The 23,724-nt window shown below is 44.9% G+C and overlaps 1 protein-coding gene across 1 annotated transcript in view; it reads left to right on the top strand.

Moving 5' to 3' along the window:
• Positions 1-22,627, top strand: part of LOC131469996 (mucin-2-like) — a 47,626-nt gene extending 24,999 nt beyond the window's left edge. Inside the window, exons 27-50 of the mRNA XM_058645478.1 lie at positions 2,350-2,727; positions 6,670-6,807; positions 11,317-11,604; positions 13,150-14,487; positions 15,193-15,240; positions 17,149-18,049; positions 18,145-18,335; positions 18,441-18,615; positions 18,722-18,969; positions 19,157-19,340; positions 19,425-19,641; positions 19,744-19,919; positions 20,069-20,138; positions 20,292-20,392; positions 20,481-20,512; positions 20,605-20,782; positions 20,905-21,009; positions 21,093-21,133; positions 21,225-21,347; positions 21,499-21,597; positions 21,681-21,809; positions 21,896-21,935; positions 22,029-22,152; positions 22,286-22,627. Of these exons, the coding sequence (XP_058501461.1) occupies positions 2,350-2,727; positions 6,670-6,807; positions 11,317-11,604; positions 13,150-14,487; positions 15,193-15,240; positions 17,149-18,049; positions 18,145-18,335; positions 18,441-18,615; positions 18,722-18,969; positions 19,157-19,340; positions 19,425-19,641; positions 19,744-19,919; positions 20,069-20,138; positions 20,292-20,392; positions 20,481-20,512; positions 20,605-20,782; positions 20,905-21,009; positions 21,093-21,133; positions 21,225-21,347; positions 21,499-21,597; positions 21,681-21,809; positions 21,896-21,935; positions 22,029-22,152; positions 22,286-22,496 (5,535 nt within the window). The 3' untranslated portion in view covers positions 22,497-22,627. The remainder of the gene's footprint in view (positions 1-2,349; positions 2,728-6,669; positions 6,808-11,316; positions 11,605-13,149; positions 14,488-15,192; positions 15,241-17,148; positions 18,050-18,144; positions 18,336-18,440; positions 18,616-18,721; positions 18,970-19,156; positions 19,341-19,424; positions 19,642-19,743; positions 19,920-20,068; positions 20,139-20,291; positions 20,393-20,480; positions 20,513-20,604; positions 20,783-20,904; positions 21,010-21,092; positions 21,134-21,224; positions 21,348-21,498; positions 21,598-21,680; positions 21,810-21,895; positions 21,936-22,028; positions 22,153-22,285) is intronic.
• Positions 22,628-23,724: the final 1,097 nt, after the last annotated feature.

Here is a 23,724-nt window from a genome sequence, read left to right as displayed (position 1 = left end):
ACAAAATCTACAACCCCTTCCACCGAGTTTCCTACCTCAACTCAAGGGCCAACAACCACAACGGAATCTACATCCCTTCCAACCACACCTGCTACAGCAACTGCACAGCCAACTACAACAGCAACATCGACAACACCTCACAGTGAGCCTCCAACTTCAACTCTGCAGCCAACAACCAGAACAGAATCGACATCCATTCCAACTACACCTGCTATAACAGGAACAATGCCAACTTCAACCACAAAATCTACAACCCCTTCCACCGAGTTTCCTACTTCAACTCAAGGGCCAACAACCACAACGGAATCTACATCCCTTCCAACCACACCTGCTACAGCAACTGCAGAGCCAACTACAACAGCAACATCGACAACACCTCACAGTGAGCCTCCAACTTCAACTCTTCAGCCAACAACCAGAACAGAATCGACATCCATTCCAACTACACCTGCTATAACAGGAACAATGCCAACTTCAACCTCAAAATCTACAACCCCTTCCACCGAGTTTCCTACTTCAACTCAAGGGCCAACAACCACAACGGAATCTACATCCCTTCCACCCACACCTACTACAGCAACTGCACAGCCAACTACAACAGCAACATCCACAACACCTCACAGTGAGCCTCCTACTTCAACTCTGCAGCCAACAACCAGAACAGAATCGACATCCATTCCAACTACACCTGCTATAACAGGAACAATGCCAACTTCAACCACAAAATCTACAACCCCTTCCACCGAGTTTCCTACCTCAACTCAAGGGCCAACAACCACAACGGAATCTACATCCCTTCCAACCACACCTGCTACAGCAACTGCAGAGCCAACTACAACAGCAACATCAACAACACCTCACAGTGAGCCTCCAACTTCAACTCTTCAGCCAACAACCAGAACAGAATCGACATCCATTCCAACTACATCTGCTATAACAGGAACAATGCCAACTTCAACCACAAAATCTACAACCCCTTCCACCGAGTTTCCTACTTCAACTCAAGGGCCAACAACCACAACGGAATCTACATCCCTTCCACCCACATCTGCTACAGAAACTGCACAGCCAACTACAACAGCAACATCCACAACACCTCACAGTGAGCCTCCAACTTCAACTCTGCAGCCAACAACCAGAACAGAATCGACATCCATTCCAACTACACCTGCTATAACAGGAACAATGCCAACTTCAACCACAAAATCTACAACCCCTTCCACCGAGTTTCCTACTTCAACTCAAGGGCCAACAACCACAACGGAATCTACATCCCTTCCAACCACATCTGCTACAGCAACTGCAGAGCCATCTACAACAGCAACATCGACAACACCTCACAGTGAGCCTCCAACTTCAACTCTTCAGCCAACAACCAGAACAGAATCGACATCCATTCCAACTACACCTGCTATAACAGGAACAATGCCAACTTCAACCACAAAATCTACAACCCCTTCCACCGAGTTTCCTACTTCAACTCAAGGGCCAACAACCACAACGGAATCTACATCCCTTCCACCCACACCTACTACAGCAACTGCACAGCCAACTACAACAGCAACATCCACAACACCTCACAGTGAGCCTCCAACTTCAACTCTGCAGCCAACAACCAGAACAGAATCGACATCCATTCCAACTACACCTGCTATAACAGGAACAATGCCAACTTCAACCACAAAATCTACAACCCCTTCCACCGAGTTTCCTACTTCAACTCAAGGGCCAACAACCACAACGGAATCTACATCCCTTCCACCCACACCTACTACAGCAACTGCACAGCCAACTACAACAGCAACATCCACAACACCTCACAGTGAGCCTCCAACTTCAACTCTGCAGCCAACAACCAGAACAGAATCGACATCCATTCCAACTACACCTGCTATAACAGGAACAATGCCAACTTCAACCACAAAATCTACAACCCCTTCCACCGAGTTTCCTACTTCAACTCAAGGGCCAACAACCACAACGGAATCTACATCCCTTCCAACCACACCTGCTACAGCAACTGCACAGCCAACTACAACAGCAACATCGACAACACCTCACAGTGAGCCTCCTACTTCAACTCTGCAGCCAACAACCAGAACAGAATCGACATCCATTCCAACTACACCTGCTATAACAGGAACAATGCCAACTTCAACCACAAAATCTACAACCCCTTCCACCGAGTTTCCTACTTCAACTCAAGGGCCAACAACCACAACGGAATCTACATCCCTTCCAACCACACCTGCTACAGCAACTGCAGAGCCAACTACAACAGCAACATCGACAACACCTCACAGTGAGCCTCCAACTTCAACTCTTCAGCCAACAACCAGAACAGAATCGACATCCATTCCAACTACACCTGCTATAACAGGAACAATGCCAACTTCAACCACAAAATCTACAACCCCTTCCACCGAGTTCCCTACTTCAACTCAAGGGCCAACAACCACAACGGAATCTACATCCCTTCCACCCACACCTACTACAGCAACTGCACAGCCAACTACAACAGCAACATCCACAACACCTCACAGTGAGCCTCCAACTTCAACTCTGCAGCCAACAACCAGAACAGAATCGACATCCATTCCAACTACACCTGCTATAACAGGAACAATGCCGACTTCAACCACAAAATCTACAACCCCTTCCACCGAGTTTCCTACTTCAACTCAAGGGCCAACAACCACAACGGAATCTACATCCCTTCCACCCACACCTACTACAGCAACTGCACAGCCAACTACAACAGCAACATCCACAACACCTCACAGTGAGCCTCCAACTTCAACTCTGCAGCCAACAACCAGAACAGAATCGACATCCATTCCAACTACACCTGCTATAACAGGAACAATGCCAACTTCAACCACAAAATCTACAACCCCTTCCACCGAGTTTCCTACTTCAACTCAAGGGCCAACAACCACAACGGAATCTACATCCCTTCCACCCACACCTACTACAGCAACTGCACAGCCAACTACAACAGCAACATCCACAACACCTCACAGTGAGCCTCCAACTTCAACTCTGCAGCCAACAACCAGAACAGAATCGACATCCATTCCAACTACACCTGCTATAACAGGAACAATGCCAACTTCAACCACAAAATCTACAACCCCTTCCACCGAGTTTCCTACTTCAACTCAAGGGCCAACAACCACAACGGAATCTACATCCCTTCCAACCACATCTGCTACAGCAACTGCAGAGCCATCTACAACAGCAACATCGACAACACCTCACAGTGAGCCTCCAACTTCAACTCTTCAGCCAACAACCAGAACAGAATCGACATCCATTCCAACTACACCTGCTATAACAGGAACAATGCCAACTTCAACCACAAAATCTACAACCCCTTCCACCGAGTTTCCTACTTCAACTCAAGGGCCAACAACCACAACGGAATCTACATCCCTTCCACCCACACCTACTACAGCAACTGCACAGCCAACTACAACAGCAACATCCACAACACCTCACAGTGAGCCTCCAACTTCAACTCTGCAGCCAACAACCAGAACAGAATCGACATCCATTCCAACTACACCTGCTATAACAGGAACAATGCCAACTTCAACCACAAAATCTACAACCCCTTCCACCGAGTTTCCTACTTCAACTCAAGGGCCAACAACCACAACGGAATCTACATCCCTTCCAACCACACCTGCTACAGCAACTGCACAGCCAACTACAACAGCAACATCGACAACACCTCACAGTGAGCCTCCTACTTCAACTCTGCAGCCAACAACCAGAACAGAATCGACATCCATTCCAACTACACCTGCTATAACAGGAACAATGCCAACTTCAACCACAAAATCTACAACCCCTTCCACCGAGTTTCCTACTTCAACTCAAGGGCCAACCACCACAACGGAATCTACATCCCTTCCAACCACACCTGCTACAGCAACTGCAGAGCCAACTACAACAGCAACATCGACAACACCTCACAGTGAGCCTCCAACTTCAACTCTTCAGCCAACAACCAGAACAGAATCGACATCCATTCCAACTACACCTGCTATAACAGGAACAATGCCAACTTCAACCACAAAATCTACAACCCCTTCCACCGAGTTCCCTACTTCAACTCAAGGGCCAACAACCACAACGGAATCTACATCCCTTCCACCCACACCTACTACAGCAACTGCACAGCCAACTACAACAGCAACATCGACAACACCTCACAGTGAGCCTCCTACTTCAACTCTGCAGCCAACAACCAGAACAGAATCGACATCCATTCCAACTACACCTGCTATAACAGGAACAATGCCAACTTCAACCACAAAATCTACAACCCCTTCCACCGAGTTTCCTACCTCAACTCAAGGGCCAACAACCACAACGGAATCTACATCCCTTCCAACCACACCTGCTACAGCAACTGCACAGCCAACTACAACAGCAACATCGACAACACCTCACAGTGAGCCTCCAACTTCAACTCTGCAGCCAACAACCAGAACAGAATCGACATCCATTCCAACTACACCTGCTATAACAGGAACAATGCCAACTTCAACCACAAAATCTACAACCCCTTCCACCGAGTTTCCTACTTCAACTCAAGGGCCAACAACCACAACGGAATCTACATCCCTTCCAACCACACCTGCTACAGCAACTGCAGAGCCAACTACAACAGCAACATCGACAACACCTCACAGTGAGCCTCCAACTTCAACTCTTCAGCCAACAACCAGAACAGAATCGACATCCATTCCAACTACACCTGCTATAACAGGAACAATGCCAACTTCAACCTCAAAATCTACAACCCCTTCCACCGAGTTTCCTACTTCAACTCAAGGGCCAACAACCACAACGGAATCTACATCCCTTCCACCCACACCTACTACAGCAACTGCACAGCCAACTACAACAGCAACATCCACAACACCTCACAGTGAGCCTCCTACTTCAACTCTGCAGCCAACAACCAGAACAGAATCGACATCCATTCCAACTACACCTGCTATAACAGGAACAATGCCAACTTCAACCACAAAATCTACAACCCCTTCCACCGAGTTTCCTACCTCAACTCAAGGGCCAACAACCACAACGGAATCTACATCCCTTCCAACCACACCTGCTACAGCAACTGCAGAGCCAACTACAACAGCAACATCAACAACACCTCACAGTGAGCCTCCAACTTCAACTCTTCAGCCAACAACCAGAACAGAATCGACATCCATTCCAACTACATCTGCTATAACAGGAACAATGCCAACTTCAACCACAAAATCTACAACCCCTTCCACCGAGTTTCCTACTTCAACTCAAGGGCCAACAACCACAACGGAATCTACATCCCTTCCACCCACATCTGCTACAGAAACTGCACAGCCAACTACAACAGCAACATCCACAACACCTCACAGTGAGCCTCCAACTTCAACTCTGCAGCCAACAACCAGAACAGAATCGACATCCATTCCAACTACACCTGCTATAACAGGAACAATGCCAACTTCAACCACAAAATCTACAACCCCTTCCACCGAGTTTCCTACTTCAACTCAAGGGCCAACAACCACAACGGAATCTACATCCCTTCCAACCACATCTGCTACAGCAACTGCAGAGCCATCTACAACAGCAACATCGACAACACCTCACAGTGAGCCTCCAACTTCAACTCTTCAGCCAACAACCAGAACAGAATCGACATCCATTCCAACTACACCTGCTATAACAGGAACAATGCCAACTTCAACCACAAAATCTACAACCCCTTCCACCGAGTTTCCTACTTCAACTCAAGGGCCAACAACCACAACGGAATCTACATCCCTTCCACCCACACCTACTACAGCAACTGCACAGCCAACTACAACAGCAACATCCACAACACCTCACAGTGAGCCTCCAACTTCAACTCTGCAGCCAACAACCAGAACAGAATCGACATCCATTCCAACTACACCTGCTATAACAGGAACAATGCCAACTTCAACCACAAAATCTACAACCCCTTCCACCGAGTTTCCTACTTCAACTCAAGGGCCAACAACCACAACGGAATCTACATCCCTTCCACCCACACCTACTACAGCAACTGCACAGCCAACTACAACAGCAACATCCACAACACCTCACAGTGAGCCTCCAACTTCAACTCTGCAGCCAACAACCAGAACAGAATCGACATCCATTCCAACTACACCTGCTATAACAGGAACAATGCCAACTTCAACCACAAAATCTACAACCCCTTCCACCGAGTTTCCTACTTCAACTCAAGGGCCAACAACCACAACGGAATCTACATCCCTTCCAACCACACCTGCTACAGCAACTGCACAGCCAACTACAACAGCAACATCGACAACACCTCACAGTGAGCCTCCTACTTCAACTCTGCAGCCAACAACCAGAACAGAATCGACATCCATTCCAACTACACCTGCTATAACAGGAACAATGCCAACTTCAACCACAAAATCTACAACCCCTTCCACCGAGTTTCCTACTTCAACTCAAGGGCCAACAACCACAACGGAATCTACATCCCTTCCAACCACACCTGCTACAGCAACTGCAGAGCCAACTACAACAGCAACATCGACAACACCTCACAGTGAGCCTCCAACTTCAACTCTTCAGCCAACAACCAGAACAGAATCGACATCCATTCCAACTACACCTGCTATAACAGGAACAATGCCAACTTCAACCACAAAATCTACAACCCCTTCCACCGAGTTCCCTACTTCAACTCAAGGGCCAACAACCACAACGGAATCTACATCCCTTCCACCCACACCTACTACAGCAACTGCACAGCCAACTACAACAGCAACATCCACAACACCTCACAGTGAGCCTCCAACTTCAACTCTGCAGCCAACAACCAGAACAGAATCGACATCCATTCCAACTACACCTGCTATAACAGGAACAATGCCGACTTCAACCACAAAATCTACAACCCCTTCCACCGAGTTTCCTACTTCAACTCAAGGGCCAACAACCACAACGGAATCTACATCCCTTCCACCCACACCTACTACAGCAACTGCACAGCCAACTACAACAGCAACATCCACAACACCTCACAGTGAGCCTCCAACTTCAACTCTGCAGCCAACAACCAGAACAGAATCGACATCCATTCCAACTACACCTGCTATAACAGGAACAATGCCAACTTCAACCACAAAATCTACAACCCCTTCCACCGAGTTTCCTACTTCAACTCAAGGGCCAACAACCACAACGGAATCTACATCCCTTCCACCCACACCTACTACAGCAACTGCACAGCCAACTACAACAGCAACATCCACAACACCTCACAGTGAGCCTCCAACTTCAACTCTGCAGCCAACAACCAGAACAGAATCGACATCCATTCCAACTACACCTGCTATAACAGGAACAATGCCAACTTCAACCACAAAATCTACAACCCCTTCCACCGAGTTTCCTACTTCAACTCAAGGGCCAACAACCACAACGGAATCTACATCCCTTCCAACCACATCTGCTACAGCAACTGCAGAGCCATCTACAACAGCAACATCGACAACACCTCACAGTGAGCCTCCAACTTCAACTCTTCAGCCAACAACCAGAACAGAATCGACATCCATTCCAACTACACCTGCTATAACAGGAACAATGCCAACTTCAACCACAAAATCTACAACCCCTTCCACCGAGTTTCCTACTTCAACTCAAGGGCCAACAACCACAACGGAATCTACATCCCTTCCACCCACACCTACTACAGCAACTGCACAGCCAACTACAACAGCAACATCCACAACACCTCACAGTGAGCCTCCAACTTCAACTCTGCAGCCAACAACCAGAACAGAATCGACATCCATTCCAACTACACCTGCTATAACAGGAACAATGCCAACTTCAACCACAAAATCTACAACCCCTTCCACCGAGTTTCCTACTTCAACTCAAGGGCCAACAACCACAACGGAATCTACATCCCTTCCAACCACACCTGCTACAGCAACTGCACAGCCAACTACAACAGCAACATCGACAACACCTCACAGTGAGCCTCCTACTTCAACTCTGCAGCCAACAACCAGAACAGAATCGACATCCATTCCAACTACACCTGCTATAACAGGAACAATGCCAACTTCAACCACAAAATCTACAACCCCTTCCACCGAGTTTCCTACTTCAACTCAAGGGCCAACCACCACAACGGAATCTACATCCCTTCCAACCACACCTGCTACAGCAACTGCAGAGCCAACTACAACAGCAACATCGACAACACCTCACAGTGAGCCTCCAACTTCAACTCTTCAGCCAACAACCAGAACAGAATCGACATCCATTCCAACTACACCTGCTATAACAGGAACAATGCCAACTTCAACCACAAAATCTACAACCCCTTCCACCGAGTTCCCTACTTCAACTCAAGGGCCAACAACCACAACGGAATCTACATCCCTTCCACCCACACCTACTACAGCAACTGCACAGCCAACTACAACAGCAACATCCACAACACCTCACAGTGAGCCTCCAACTTCAACTCTGCAGCCAACAACCAGAACAGAATCGACATCCATTCCAACTACACCTGCTATAACAGGAACAATGCCAACTTCAACCACAAAATCTACAACCCCTTCCACCGAGTTTCCTACTTCAACTCAAGGGCCAACAACCACAACGGAATCTACATCCCTTCCACCCACACCTACTACAGCAACTGCAGAGCCAACTACAACAGCAACATCGACAACACCTCACAGTGAGCCTCCAACTTCAACTCTGCAGCCAACAACCAGAACAGAATCGACATCCATTCCAACTACACCTGCTATAACAGGAACAATGCCAACTTCAACCACAAAATCTACAACCCCTTCCACCGAGTTTCCTACTTCAACTCAAGGGCCAACAACCACAACGGAATCTACATCCCTTCCACCCACACCTACTACAGCAACTGCACAGCCTACTACAACAGCAACATCCACAACACCTCACAGTGAGCCTCCAACTTCAACTCTGCAGCCAACAACCAGAACAGAATCGACATCCATTCCAACTACACCTGCTATAACAGGAACAATGCCAACTTCAACCACAAAATCTACAACCCCTTCCACCGAGTTTCCTACCTCAACTCAAGGGCCAACAACCACAACGGAATCTACATCCCTTCCAACCACACCTGCTACAGCAACTGCAGAGCCAACTACAACAGCAACATCGACAACACCTCACAGTGAGCCTCCATCTTCAACTCTTCAGCCAACAACCAGAACAGAATCGACATCCATTCCAACTACACCTGCTATAACAGGAACAATGCCAACTTCAACCACAAAATCTACAACCCCTTCCACCGAGTTTCCTACTTCAACTCAAGGGCCAACAACCACAACGGAATCTACATCCCTTCCACCCACACCTACTACAGCAACTGCACAGCCAACTACAACAGCAACATCCACAACACCTCACAGTGAGCCTCCAACTTCAACTCTGCAGCCAACAACCAGAACAGAATCGACATCCATTCCAACTACACCTGCTATAACAGGAACAATGCCAACTTCAACCACAAAATCTACAACCCCTTCCACCGAGTTTCCTACTTCAACTCAAGGGCCAACAACCACAACGGAATCTACATCCCTTCCACCCACACCTGCTACAGCAACTGCACAGCCAACTACAACAGCAACATCCACAACACCTCACAGTGAGCCTCCTACTTCAACTCTGCAGCCAACAACCAGAACAGAATCGACATCCATTCCAACTACACCTGCTATAACAGGAACAATGCCAACTTCAACCACAAAATCTACAACCCCTTCCACCGAGTTTCCTACTTCAACTCAAGGGCCAACAACCACAACGGAATCTACATCCCTTCCACCCACACCTACTACAGCAACTGCAGAGCCAACTACAACAGCAACATCCACAACACCTCACAGTGAGCCTCCAACTTCAACTCTGCAGCCAACAACCAGAACAGAATCGACATCCATTCCAACTACACCTGCTATAACAGGAACAATGCCAACTTCAACCACAAAATCTACAACCCCTTCCACCGAGTTTCCTACTTCAACTCAAGGGCCAACCACCACAACGGAATCTACATCCCTTCCAACCACACCTGCTACAGCAACTGCAGAGCCAACTACAACAGCAACATCGACAACACCTCACAGTGAGCCTCCAACTTCAACTCTTCAGCCAACAACCAGAACAGAATCGACATCCATTCCAACTACACCTGCTATAACAGGAACAATGCCAACTTCAACCACAAAATCTACAACCCCTTCCACCGAGTTCCCTACTTCAACTCAAGGGCCAACAACCACAACGGAATCTACATCCCTTCCACCCACACCTACTACAGCAACTGCACAGCCAACTACAACAGCAACATCCACAACACCTCACAGTGAGCCTCCAACTTCAACTCTGCAGCCAACAACCAGAACAGAATCGACATCCATTCCAACTACACCTGCTATAACAGGAACAATGCCAACTTCAACCACAAAATCTACAACCCCTTCCACCGAGTTTCCTACTTCAACTCAAGGGCCAACAACCACAACGGAATCTACATCCCTTCCACCCACACCTACTACAGCAACTGCAGAGCCAACTACAACAGCAACATCGACAACACCTCACAGTGAGCCTCCAACTTCAACTCTGCAGCCAACAACCAGAACAGAATCGACATCCATTCCAACTACACCTGCTATAACAGGAACAATGCCAACTTCAACCACAAAATCTACAACCCCTTCCACCGAGTTTCCTACTTCAACTCAAGGGCCAACAACCACAACGGAATCTACATCCCTTCCACCCACACCTACTACAGCAACTGCACAGCCTACTACAACAGCAACATCCACAACACCTCACAGTGAGCCTCCAACTTCAACTCTGCAGCCAACAACCAGAACAGAATCGACATCCATTCCAACTACACCTGCTATAACAGGAACAATGCCAACTTCAACCACAAAATCTACAACCCCTTCCACCGAGTTTCCTACCTCAACTCAAGGGCCAACAACCACAACGGAATCTACATCCCTTCCAACCACACCTGCTACAGCAACTGCAGAGCCAACTACAACAGCAACATCGACAACACCTCACAGTGAGCCTCCATCTTCAACTCTTCAGCCAACAACCAGAACAGAATCGACATCCATTCCAACTACACCTGCTATAACAGGAACAATGCCAACTTCAACCACAAAATCTACAACCCCTTCCACCGAGTTTCCTACTTCAACTCAAGGGCCAACAACCACAACGGAATCTACATCCCTTCCACCCACACCTACTACAGCAACTGCACAGCCAACTACAACAGCAACATCCACAACACCTCACAGTGAGCCTCCAACTTCAACTCTGCAGCCAACAACCAGAACAGAATCGACATCCATTCCAACTACACCTGCTATAACAGGAACAATGCCAACTTCAACCACAAAATCTACAACCCCTTCCACCGAGTTTCCTACTTCAACTCAAGGGCCAACAACCACAACGGAATCTACATCCCTTCCACCCACACCTGCTACAGCAACTGCACAGCCAACTACAACAGCAACATCCACAACACCTCACAGTGAGCCTCCTACTTCAACTCTGCAGCCAACAACCAGAACAGAATCGACATCCATTCCAACTACACCTGCTATAACAGGAACAATGCCAACTTCAACCACAAAATCTACAACCCCTTCCACCGAGTTTCCTACTTCAACTCAAGGGCCAACAACCACAACGGAATCTACATCCCTTCCACCCACACCTACTACAGCAACTGCAGAGCCAACTACAACAGCAACATCCACAACACCTCACAGTGAGCCTCCAACTTCAACTCTGCAGCCAACAACCAGAACAGAATCGACATCCATTCCAACTACACCTGCTATAACAGGAACAATGCCAACTTCAACCACAAAATCTACAACCCCTTCCACCGAGTTTCCTACTTCAACTCAAGGGCCAACAACCACAACGGAATCTACATCCCTTCCACCCACACCTACTACAGCAACTGCACAGCCAACTACAACAGCAACATCCACAACACCTCACAGTGAGCCTCCAACTTCAACTCTGCAGCCAACAACCAGAACAGAATCGACATCCATTCCAACTACACCTGCTATAACAGGAACAATGCCAACTTCAACCACAAAATCTACAACCGCTTCCACCGAGTTTCCTACTTCAACTCAAGGGCCAACAACCACAACGGAATCTACATCCCTTCCAACCACATCTGCTACAGCAACTGCAGAGCCATCTACAACAGCAACATCGACAACACCTCACAGTGAGCCTCCAACTTCAACTCTTCAGCCAACAACCAGAACAGAATCGACATCCATTCCAACTACACCTGCTATAACAGGAACAATGCCAACTTCAACCACAAAATCTACAACCCCTTCCACCGAGTTTCCTACTTCAACTCAAGGGCCAACAACCACAACGGAATCTACATCCCTTCCACCCACACCTACTACAGCAACTGCACAGCCAACTACAACAGCAACATCCACAACACCTCACAGTGAGCCTCCAACTTCAACTCTGCAGCCAACAACCAGAACAGAATCGACATCCATTCCAACTACACCTGCTATAACAGGAACAATGCCAACTTCAACCACAAAATCTACAACCCCTTCCACCGAGTTTCCTACTTCAACTCAAGGGCCAACAACCACAACGGAATCTACATCCCTTCCAACCACACCTGCTACAGCAACTGCACAGCCAACTACAACAGCAACATCGACAACACCTCACAGTGAGCCTCCTACTTCAACTCTGCAGCCAACAACCAGAACAGAATCGACATCCATTCCAACTACACCTGCTATAACAGGAACAATGCCAACTTCAACCACAAAATCTACAACCCCTTCCACCGAGTTTCCTACTTCAACTCAAGGGCCAACCACCACAACGGAATCTACATCCCTTCCAACCACACCTGCTACAGCAACTGCAGAGCCAACTACAACAGCAACATCGACAACACCTCACAGTGAGCCTCCAACTTCAACTCTTCAGCCAACAACCAGAACAGAATCGACATCCATTCCAACTACACCTGCTATAACAGGAACAATGCCAACTTCAACCACAAAATCTACAACCCCTTCCACCGAGTTCCCTACTTCAACTCAAGGGCCAACAACCACAACGGAATCTACATCCCTTCCACCCACACCTACTACAGCAACTGCACAGCCAACTACAACAGCAACATCCACAACACCTCACAGTGAGCCTCCAACTTCAACTCTGCAGCCAACAACCAGAACAGAATCGACATCCATTCCAACTACACCTGCTATAACAGGAACAATGCCAACTTCAACCACAAAATCTACAACCCCTTCCACCGAGTTTCCTACTTCAACTCAAGGGCCAACAACCACAACGGAATCTACATCCCTTCCACCCACACCTACTACAGCAACTGCAGAGCCAACTACAACAGCAACATCGACAACACCTCACAGTGAGCCTCCAACTTCAACTCTGCAGCCAACAACCAGAACAGAATCGACATCCATTCCAACTACACCTGCTATAACAGGAACAATGCCAACTTCAACCACAAAATCTACAACCCCTTCCACCGAGTTTCCTACTTCAACTCAAGGGCCAACAACCACAACGGAATCTACATCCCTTCCACCCACACCTACTACAGCAACTGCAGAGCCAACTACAACAGCAACATCGACAACACCTCACAGTGAGCCTCCATCTTCAACTCTTCAGCCAACAACCAGAACAGAATCGACATCCATTCCAACTACACCTGCTATAACAGGAACAATGCCAACTTCAACCACAAAATCTACAACCCCTTCCACCGAGTTTCCTACTTCAACTCAAGGGCCAACAACCACAACGGAATCTACATCCCTTCCACCCACACCTACTACAGCAACTGCACAGCCAACTACAACAGCAACATCCACAACACCTCACAGTGAGCCTCCAACTTCAACTCTGCAGCCAACAACCAGAACAGAATCGACATCCATTCCAACTACACCTGCTATAACAGGAACAATGCCAACTTCAACCACAAAATCTACAACCCCTTCCACCGAGTTTCCTACTTCAACTCAAGGGCCAACAACCACAACGGAATCTACATCCCTTCCACCCACACCTACTACAGCAACTGCACAGCCAACTACAACAGCAACATCCACAACACCTCACAGTGAGCCTCCAACTTCAACTCTTCAGCCAACAACCAGAACAGAATCGACATCCATTCCAACTACACCTGCTATAACAGGAACAATGCCAACTTCAACCACAAAATCTACAACCCCTTCCACCGAGTTTCCTACTTCAACTCAAGGGCCAACAACCACAACGGAATCTACATCCCTTCCACCCACACCTACTACAGCAACTGCACAGCCAACTACAACAGCAACATCCACAACACCTCACAGTGAGCCTCCAACTTCAACTCTGCAGCCAACAACCAGAACAGAATCGACATCCATTCCAACTACACCTGCTATAACAGGAACAATGCCAACTTCAACCACAAAATCTACAACCCCTTCCACCGAGTTTCCTACTTCAACTCAAGGGCCAACAACCACAACGGAATCTACATCCCTTCCAACCACACCTGCTACAGCAACTGCAGAGCCAACTAAAACTGCAACATCGACAACACCTCACAGTGAGCCTCCTACTTCAACTCTTCAGCCAACAACCAGAACAGAATCGACATCCATTCCAACTACACCTGCTATAACAGGAACAATGCCAACTTCAACCACAAAATCTACAACCCCTTCCACCGAGTTTCCTACTTCAACTCAAGGGCCAACAACCACAATGGAATCTACATCCCTTCCACCCACACCTACTACAGCAACTGCACAGCCAACTACAACAGCAACATCCACAACACCTCACAGTGAGCCTCCAACTTCAACTCTGCAGCCAACAACCAGAACAGAATCGACATCCATTCCAACTACACCTGCTATAACAGGAACAATGCCAACTTCAACCACAAAATCTACAACCCCTTCCACCGAGTTTCCTACTTCAACTCAAGGGCCAACAACCACAACGGAATCTACATCCCTTCCAACCACACCTACTACAGCAACTGCACAGCCAACTCCAACAGCAACATCCACAACACCTCACAGTGAGCCTCCAACTTCAACTCTGCAGCCAACAACCAGAACAGAATCGACATCCATTCCAACTACACCTGCTATAACAGGAACAATGCCAACTTCAACCACAAAATCTACAACCCCTTCCACCGAGTTTCCTACTTCAACTCAAGGGCCAACAACCACAACGGAATCTACATCCCTTCCACCCACACCTGCTACAGCAACTGCACAGCCAACTACAACAGCAACATCCACAACACCTCACAGTGAGCCTCCTACTTCAACTCTGCAGCCAACAACCAGAACAGAATCGACATCCATTCCAACTACACCTGCTATAACAGGAACAATGCCAACTTCAACCACAAAATCTACAACCCCTTCCACCGAGTTTCCTACTTCAACTCAAGGGCCAACAACCACAACGGAATCTACATCCCTTCCACCCACACCTACTACAGCAACTGCACAGCCAACTACAACAGCAACATCCACAACACCTCACAGTGAGCCTCCAACTTCAACTCTGCAGCCAACAACCAGAACAGAATCGACATCCATTCCAACTACACCTGCTATAACAGGAACAATGCCAACTTCAACCACAAAATCTACAACCCCTTCCACCGAGTTTCCTACTTCAACTCAAGGGCCAACAACCACAACGGAATCTACATCCCTTCCAACCACACCTGCTACAGCAACTGCAGAGCCAACTACAACAGCAACATCGACAACACCTCACAGTGGGCCTCCAACTTCAACTCTGCAGCCAACAACCAGAACAGAATTGACATCCATCCCAACTACACCTGCTATAACAGGAACAATGCCAACTTCAACCACAAAATCTACAACCCCTTCCACCGAGTTTCCTACTTCAACTCAAGGGCCAACAACCACAACGAAATCGACATCCCTTCCACCCACACCTACTACAGCAACTGCACAGCCAACTACAACAGCAACATCCACAACACCTCACAGTGAGCCTCCAACTTCAACTCTGCAGCCAACAACCAGAACAGAATCGACATCCATTCCAACTACACCTGCTATAACAGGAACAATGCCAACTTCAACCACAAAATCTACAACCCCTTCCACCGAGTTTCCTACTTCAACTCAAGGGCCAACAACCACAACGGAATCTACATCCCTTCCAACCACACCTGCTACAGCAACTGCAGAGCCAACTACAACAGCAACATCGACAACACCTCACAGTGAGCCTCCAACTTCAACTCTTCAGCCAACAACCAGAACAGAATCGACATCCATTCCAACTACACCTGCTATAACAGGAACAATGCCAACTTCAACCACAAAATCTACAACCCCTTCCACCGAGTTTCCTACTTCAACTCAAGGGCCAACAACCACAACGGAATCTACATCCCTTCCACCCACACCTACTACAGCAACTGCACAGCCTACTACAACAGCAACATCCACAACACCTCACAGTGAGCCTCCAACTTCAACTCTGCAGCCAACAACCAGAACAGAATCGACATCCATTCCAACTACACCTGCTATAACAGGAACAATGCCAACTTCAACCACAAAATCTACAACCCCTTCCACCGAGTTTCCTACTTCAACTCAAGGGTCAACAACCACAACGGAATCTACATCCCTTCCACCCACACCTACTACAGCAACTGCACAGCCAACTACAACAGCAACATCCACAACACCTCACAGTGAGCCTCCAACTTCAACTCTGCAGCCAACAACCAGAACAGAATCGACATCCATTCCAACTACACCTGCTATAACAGGAACAATGCCAACTTCAACCACAAAATCTACAACCCCTTCCACCGAGTTTCCTACTTCAACTCAAGGGCCAACAACCACAACGGAATCTACATCCCTTCCAACCACACCTACTACAGCAATTGCCGAGCCAACTACAACAGCAACATCCACAACACCTCACAGTGAGCCTCCAACTTCAACTCTGCAGCCAACTACAACAGCAACATCGACAACACCTCACAGTGAGCCTCCAATTTCAACTCTTCAGCCAACAACCAGAACAGAATCGACATCCATTCCAACTACACCTGCTATAACAGGAACATTGCCAACTTCAACCATAAAATCTACAACCCCTTCCACTGAGTTTCCTACTTCAACTCAAGGGCCAACAACCACAACGGAATCTACATCCTTTCCACCCACACCTACTACAGCAACTGCACAGCCAACTACAACAGCAACATCCACAACACCTCACAGTGAGCCTCCAACTTCAACTACAGTGCCAACCACAACAACAGAGTCTACAGCACTTCCAACTACAACTGCTACAACACCAGAGCGTTCCACAACAATGACATTTTCAACAACTCTTTCCACATTTGAACCTGCAATTACCGAATCTCCTGGGCCATCTTCAACACCACCAAGAACTTTACCCATTGTCTCTATCCAAACTACTATGCCTACACTTCAGACTCCTACATCAACTCTATGGTCATCAACAACAACAACAGAATCTACAACCGTTTCAACCACACTTCCTACAACAACTGCACATCTAACTACAACGACAACATCTGCATCAATACCAACAGAACCTCCAACCATAACCCAGATGGCAAGTACAACCATAAAATCTACATTCACATCAACAGGCCCTCCTTCTACTACAACAAGACAATCTACAACACCACCAACCAAACCACCTGGTACAACTGAGGAACTAACTACAACAAAACCTACAACCCCATCAACAGAATACCCAACTCCAAGTACCACTACACAATGTGTCTGTATAGTTAATGGCACTATCTATAAGCCTGGTAAATACTGTAATTACATATCTCAGTCAGACCATTTCAAATGTTTTAAGTTTTATCCTTGTTTATTCTCAAATTCTTCTTTATTTCACCTGTAGGTGATGTAATATTTGACAGGGAAGACCTTGGATCAAGCATATGTCTCACAATGATATGTTCTGACACGTGTGAGCTTCACAATACAACAGAATCATGCACTACTCCTATGCCTACAGTTACAAGTGCTAGTACTACAACAAGTATAAGTACAACTAAACCTCTACCCGCATGCCCTGATTGGGATGTAGAAGTAAGAACATTTGTATACTTATTCTTATTATTGTTCCCAGTTGAAGCACATTTATAAGACAATTTGTTTGAGCTAAAATTAATAACCCCCCCTCTCTCCCCAAAGCAAAATGAGATCTTCCATCTGTGCAACTGCACCTGGGCTAAATGCATTGAGAATAATACAGTTCAAATATTTAAAAAAGAATGTCCACCCATTGAGAACATCACTTGTAGTAATGGAAAGCCACCAGTTTTTGTTCTTGATGAAGACGGCTGCTGCCAACATCCCGTTTGTGACTGTAAGCTTTTTTTTTTTGTGGTTTAAGTTCTTATTAATTCACTTAAAATTTTCTTAATTTTACCAATTAATAAACAATATATAATTTTTTTCTTTGTTCTTGTCAGGTGTATGCCAAGGCTGGGATTATCCTCATTACATTACATTCGATGGACTATACTACACTTACCAAGGAAATTGTACTTACATTTTAATGAAAGAGATTAATGAACAACGAAAGCTGAAGATTTATATTGACAATGTCTTTTGTGATCCAGCGGAAGTTGTTACTTGTTCACGATCATTAATTATATCATACGAATCACAAATTGTCAAACTCATAAATCATAACCATATGGGAGCACCACAATTGGAGGTAAATCCATATATGTCCATTTTTATTTGTTTTATTTCTTGTTCTGCAAATCTACTTTTGCAATCTTTAAATATAGATTATTACTATGTGTTGCTGACATTAATGATGGTGATCTTTGTATACAGCACAATATATATGATATTTCTGTCTTATTTCCCCCCCCCCCCCCCCCCCCCCACACACACAGGCACTGAAAAATGGAGTACCCCTAAAACTGCCTTATTCACAATATGGTGTTAAAATATTGGATTCTGGCATTAATTTGGTTTTGGAGATCCCCAGCATAAGAGTAGTCATTACATTTGGAATAGCTAGTTTTAGTGTTACTCTTCCATATGAATTGTTTGGCAGAAACACTCAGGGCCATTGTGGTAAGAACATTTCTCCGTCAAGTTAGTAAATCATGAGTACTGAGTTAGAATGTCATTTTAACTTTTTAATGATTCTGTTCTCAGGAACATGCAACAACAATCAGGCAGATGACTGCATGCTGCCTAACAACCAGCTGGTTGAAAGTTGTACAATGGTGGCTGACTATTGGCTTGCAGAAGACATTAATCAACCCAGCTGCGAGAAACCAGCTGTAATGTCCATAAATAAACCTAAAACTTCACCAAACCCAAACCCAATTCCATGCAATTCTGACACTATGTGTGACTTGCTAAAAAGCAGGTAAGCATTCCCTTATCTTGTTTTCTTCTCATAAATCTCCATAATGTTTGGGAAATTGCAATTAAAATTAAAACCTTTGTTAAAACTGTCTTTCATTCACAGTGTCTTTGCCGAGTGCCATCCCTTTGTCTCACCTGAAAATTTCTACAGAGGTTGTATATTTGACGGCTGCCATGTTTCCAACCCAGCAGTAGAGTGCACAAGTTTGCAGACTTATGCTGCTGCCTGTGCCCGGGCTGGGATTTGCATTCACTGGAGGATCCACACCAAACACTGTAGTAAGCAAACCCTCATTAATTACTGTAAATGATTCTGTCACTAAAACACACTTATAAACAGACAACTCTGATACATTTTTCTTACTGAGAGAATGTAGGCATAAAGTACTTTTAAAAAGACCCAATTAAGTTCATCTTTTCACAATCAGAAATTGACTGCCCGTCAAACAAAATTTACAAGCCATGTGGTCCTGCAGAACAGTCAACATGTGAAGACAAGTAAGTTTCTTCAGAAATGGTTCATATTCTTCTGTGCACACCCGCATTTTCTAAGATTTATTGGAGAAAAATCAGAAAATCAACATTTTTATATCAACAACAGCAGATAAATTGAATTAATTCTGTTCCTTCTTTGATGATTCAATTTTATAGTCCTAATGAAATAAATATGAAGTTCATCACCGAAGGCTGCTTTTGTCCAGAAGGGATGACACTCCTCAACAAAGAGTCTGACAAATGTGTCAATAAGTGTGGTAAGTGTGGTGTGTATGTGAAAGTTTTATTGATGATAATTATTTGTATCAGTCACAAAGTCCTATATAAATGTTAATTTTCAAACAGGATGTCTGGATCCTGAGGGCATTCCTCGTGAGGTGAGTCATGTCTTCTACTTAAGCTCACCTAATATCAAAACTTTTTTTCTCAGAAGAGAAAATTAAATCATTACTCTGGTGTATTATTTCAGTATAATGAGACATTTGAATACAAATGCCAAAACTGCATCTGTGAGGAGTCCACCAAGGCTGTGTCTTGCAAGCCAAAGACATGCCAACAACCGCCAACGATGAAATGCACAGGTCCAGGGTTTGCCCTTGTCAAACAAACCGATTCTTCAGACCACTGTTGTTCTGTTTACATTTGCCGTAAGACATTTACCTTCAGTCTGGATTTATCTTTCAAAATGTTCACACATTTAGTGATTGACAGTGATTATTTAGGATGGTCTTCATAAGCTTTACTATCACTGTTTTGTCATTTTTAACAGAATGTCAAAGCAACCTTTGCCCAGTTAACAACATAAACTGTCCAGTTGGATATGTACCAGCTTTCAGCATCCATGAGGGAAAATGCTGTCCAGAACATAGCTGTGGTGAGCTCATCAATTCCTATTTAAATCATACAAAACCTAATGACCACAGACACACTTAAAGTAATTTTCTTATTATTTTCTAGAGCCAAAAAAAGTGTGTGTTCACAAACAGATTGAGTACCAGGTAAATAAATTAAAATGTATCAGAAAGATTTACCTGACAATTTGTCTTTTCATGAGTCAAATTATATACAAGTTTCCCCTTTATCTCCAAGCCTGGCTCTTCAGTTCCTGTGCAAGAATGTCAGAATTGCATCTGTACCAATGAGGTGGACCCCAAGTCTGGTGTATTCAAAATATTCTGTGAGCTTCAGCAATGTCAGCAAGATTGTGAAAGGGTAAGGTCTATTTTACTCATATTTATATATATATATATATATATATATATATATATATACACTTACACATATATATATATATGTATATGTACAATTCAACTTGTTTCCTCAGTTAAGATATGTAGCAACCTAACTGTCCTCATTCATGTAGGGGTATGAATACATGGAAAGTTCTTCAGGTGAATGCTGTGGGGAGTGTGTGCAGACACACTGTGACATCACTGTTAACGGTACCAAGCATCTGTTGATGGTAAGGTGGATCAGATCAGTTTGCTGTTTGCTGCTTAACGTAGTAAAGTTTGAAAGCCTAAATTACCGTGTGTGTCCATCCAGCAAGGACAAACCTGGTCACCACCTGGGAATAAGTGTGACCATTACACCTGTGTCAAGAGCGGTGAAACTTTAACAATGGTCGTGTCACATATTGTGTGCCCCCCTTTCCAACTTAGCAATTGTCAACCTGTAAGTATCATTTTAAATAAATAAATCTGAATAGTATGTGTTTCTGCATAAATGTAAAATATGATGCTGTGTATTTGGCTCTATAGGATACAATTCAGACTGCAGCCAATGGCTGTTGTAAAACTTGTAAGTTTGAATTTTCATTCTCCTTGTGTTTTTTTTGGGGGGGGTGGGGGGGGTTATCTGAAAACACACTCATTGTAAGTCTTTTCTGAGCAGGTGTGGAAAAGGAGAAAGCCTGCAAGTTAGTATCCATGAAAACCCATGTTATGCACAAGGGCTGTCAGTCGTACGAGGAGGTAGATATACCATACTGTGAAGGATCCTGCAATACCTATACCAAGTAAGCACGCAAATGACTCTTCTCTTTCATAGAAAATTCCCAGATTCATTCAATTTTGACTAGCTCAGGTGTATAAATACACTCATACGTGCATATATCTGGTTGATTCATTAATCACCGCGTCTTTCCTCAGGTACTCTGAAGCAGCAGCTATTATGCAGCAGTCTTGCGCCTGCTGTAAGGAGACACGCTTTAGCAAACGCACTGTTGATTTGCACTGCCTGGATGGAGATGTGGTTTCCTACTCATACACACATGTGGAAGAGTGTGGCTGTAGCCACACAGACTGCAACAATGCTGAGGGGCATCAAATACGCAGGAGGCGAAGATTCACATCGGTCTGAAATATCAAAACCACACTACTGAATGTGGATTGACAAAGTTCTTCCCATTCTGGTCGACCAATCACTACACTTTTTACAAAGAAATATGTATCATATGCCATGTATGATGAAATAAAGAAATGCAACTTCGTTCAGTCTGTTTCTCTGTTTGTCAATCCAAATCTTATTGCAGTCAATATCATTAAAATGAGTTGTTGCAATGTCATTTTCAGTTTATTTACAATAAAATATTGCTGGAACATAATTGTAACACTCAGCACAAACTGGCACAACTACTTTGACTTTAATGTTTAGATCAATTCAAATTCAGAACAAAGTATTTGTCCCCAGGGGGCAACAATATTTCCTTATTTGTGTTACAATATGTTAACTGTTAAATGCCTCCCTTTAATCCAATAATAAAGCTGATCTGAAAAATGATTATTAAAAAAGTATGATGTAGTCTAACTCTTTGTATGCGTGTGTGTGTATGAGAGAGCAAGATGATCAACATGACCCATTTTACAATAACAAGGTTTTTACCATCCAACAATGTGCATATATAATGTATACATATATATGTATATATATATAGATATACACATTATATATGCACATAAACACACACACGTGTATATCTATATATATATGTATATATATATATACATATGTCTCTGTGTGTATATACATATATAATTGAGGCTTACCCTAACTGATGAAGTTAAGTGATGAAAGAATAAGTATTTATTAAAAACATATAGAGTGGATTATAATGTGTGATGTGTATCATTTTATTGCATATAGTTTCTAAAGAGGACCCCAGTGATTTTAAGGCTACTTTCTTCTTCTCTTTCTCTTATTTGCAAACTTGTGGGGGATTTTCTTTTTAATTGCACAGCTGCTTTTATACCTGGAAGTAGTCATGTCCTGCACGTCCAACTTGCAGTGCAATTGGTCAGCACTTTGGCCCTGTTATTACCTGCCTGCAGGTTGTACTTCGACTGGGATTCGAGCCTACTTTGATCATTTCAACATTAGATGTATAGGTATGCCCAAATAAATTGTATTCGAATCAAACACTGTAGATTGAATCATGGGATTATTTTCGGTCTGTTTAATACAATACTGTTAAAACCCTGTGGTTAATGAATCATAAATCATGTTTAGAGCATGTTGTCCTGCTTTTTCAACAGTAAAATGTAGGGACATGAAGAAAACCCGCAACTGAAACAATGAATCAATGAAACAA

The sequence above is a fragment of the Solea solea genome, chromosome 12 (assembly GCF_958295425.1).
Source record: "Solea solea chromosome 12, fSolSol10.1, whole genome shotgun sequence".
In the NCBI taxonomy this organism is placed as follows: domain Eukaryota; kingdom Metazoa; phylum Chordata; class Actinopteri; order Pleuronectiformes; family Soleidae; genus Solea; species Solea solea.
Note: the sequence above shows the minus strand (reverse complement) of the source record. Positions and strands in the feature narration are given on the sequence as shown.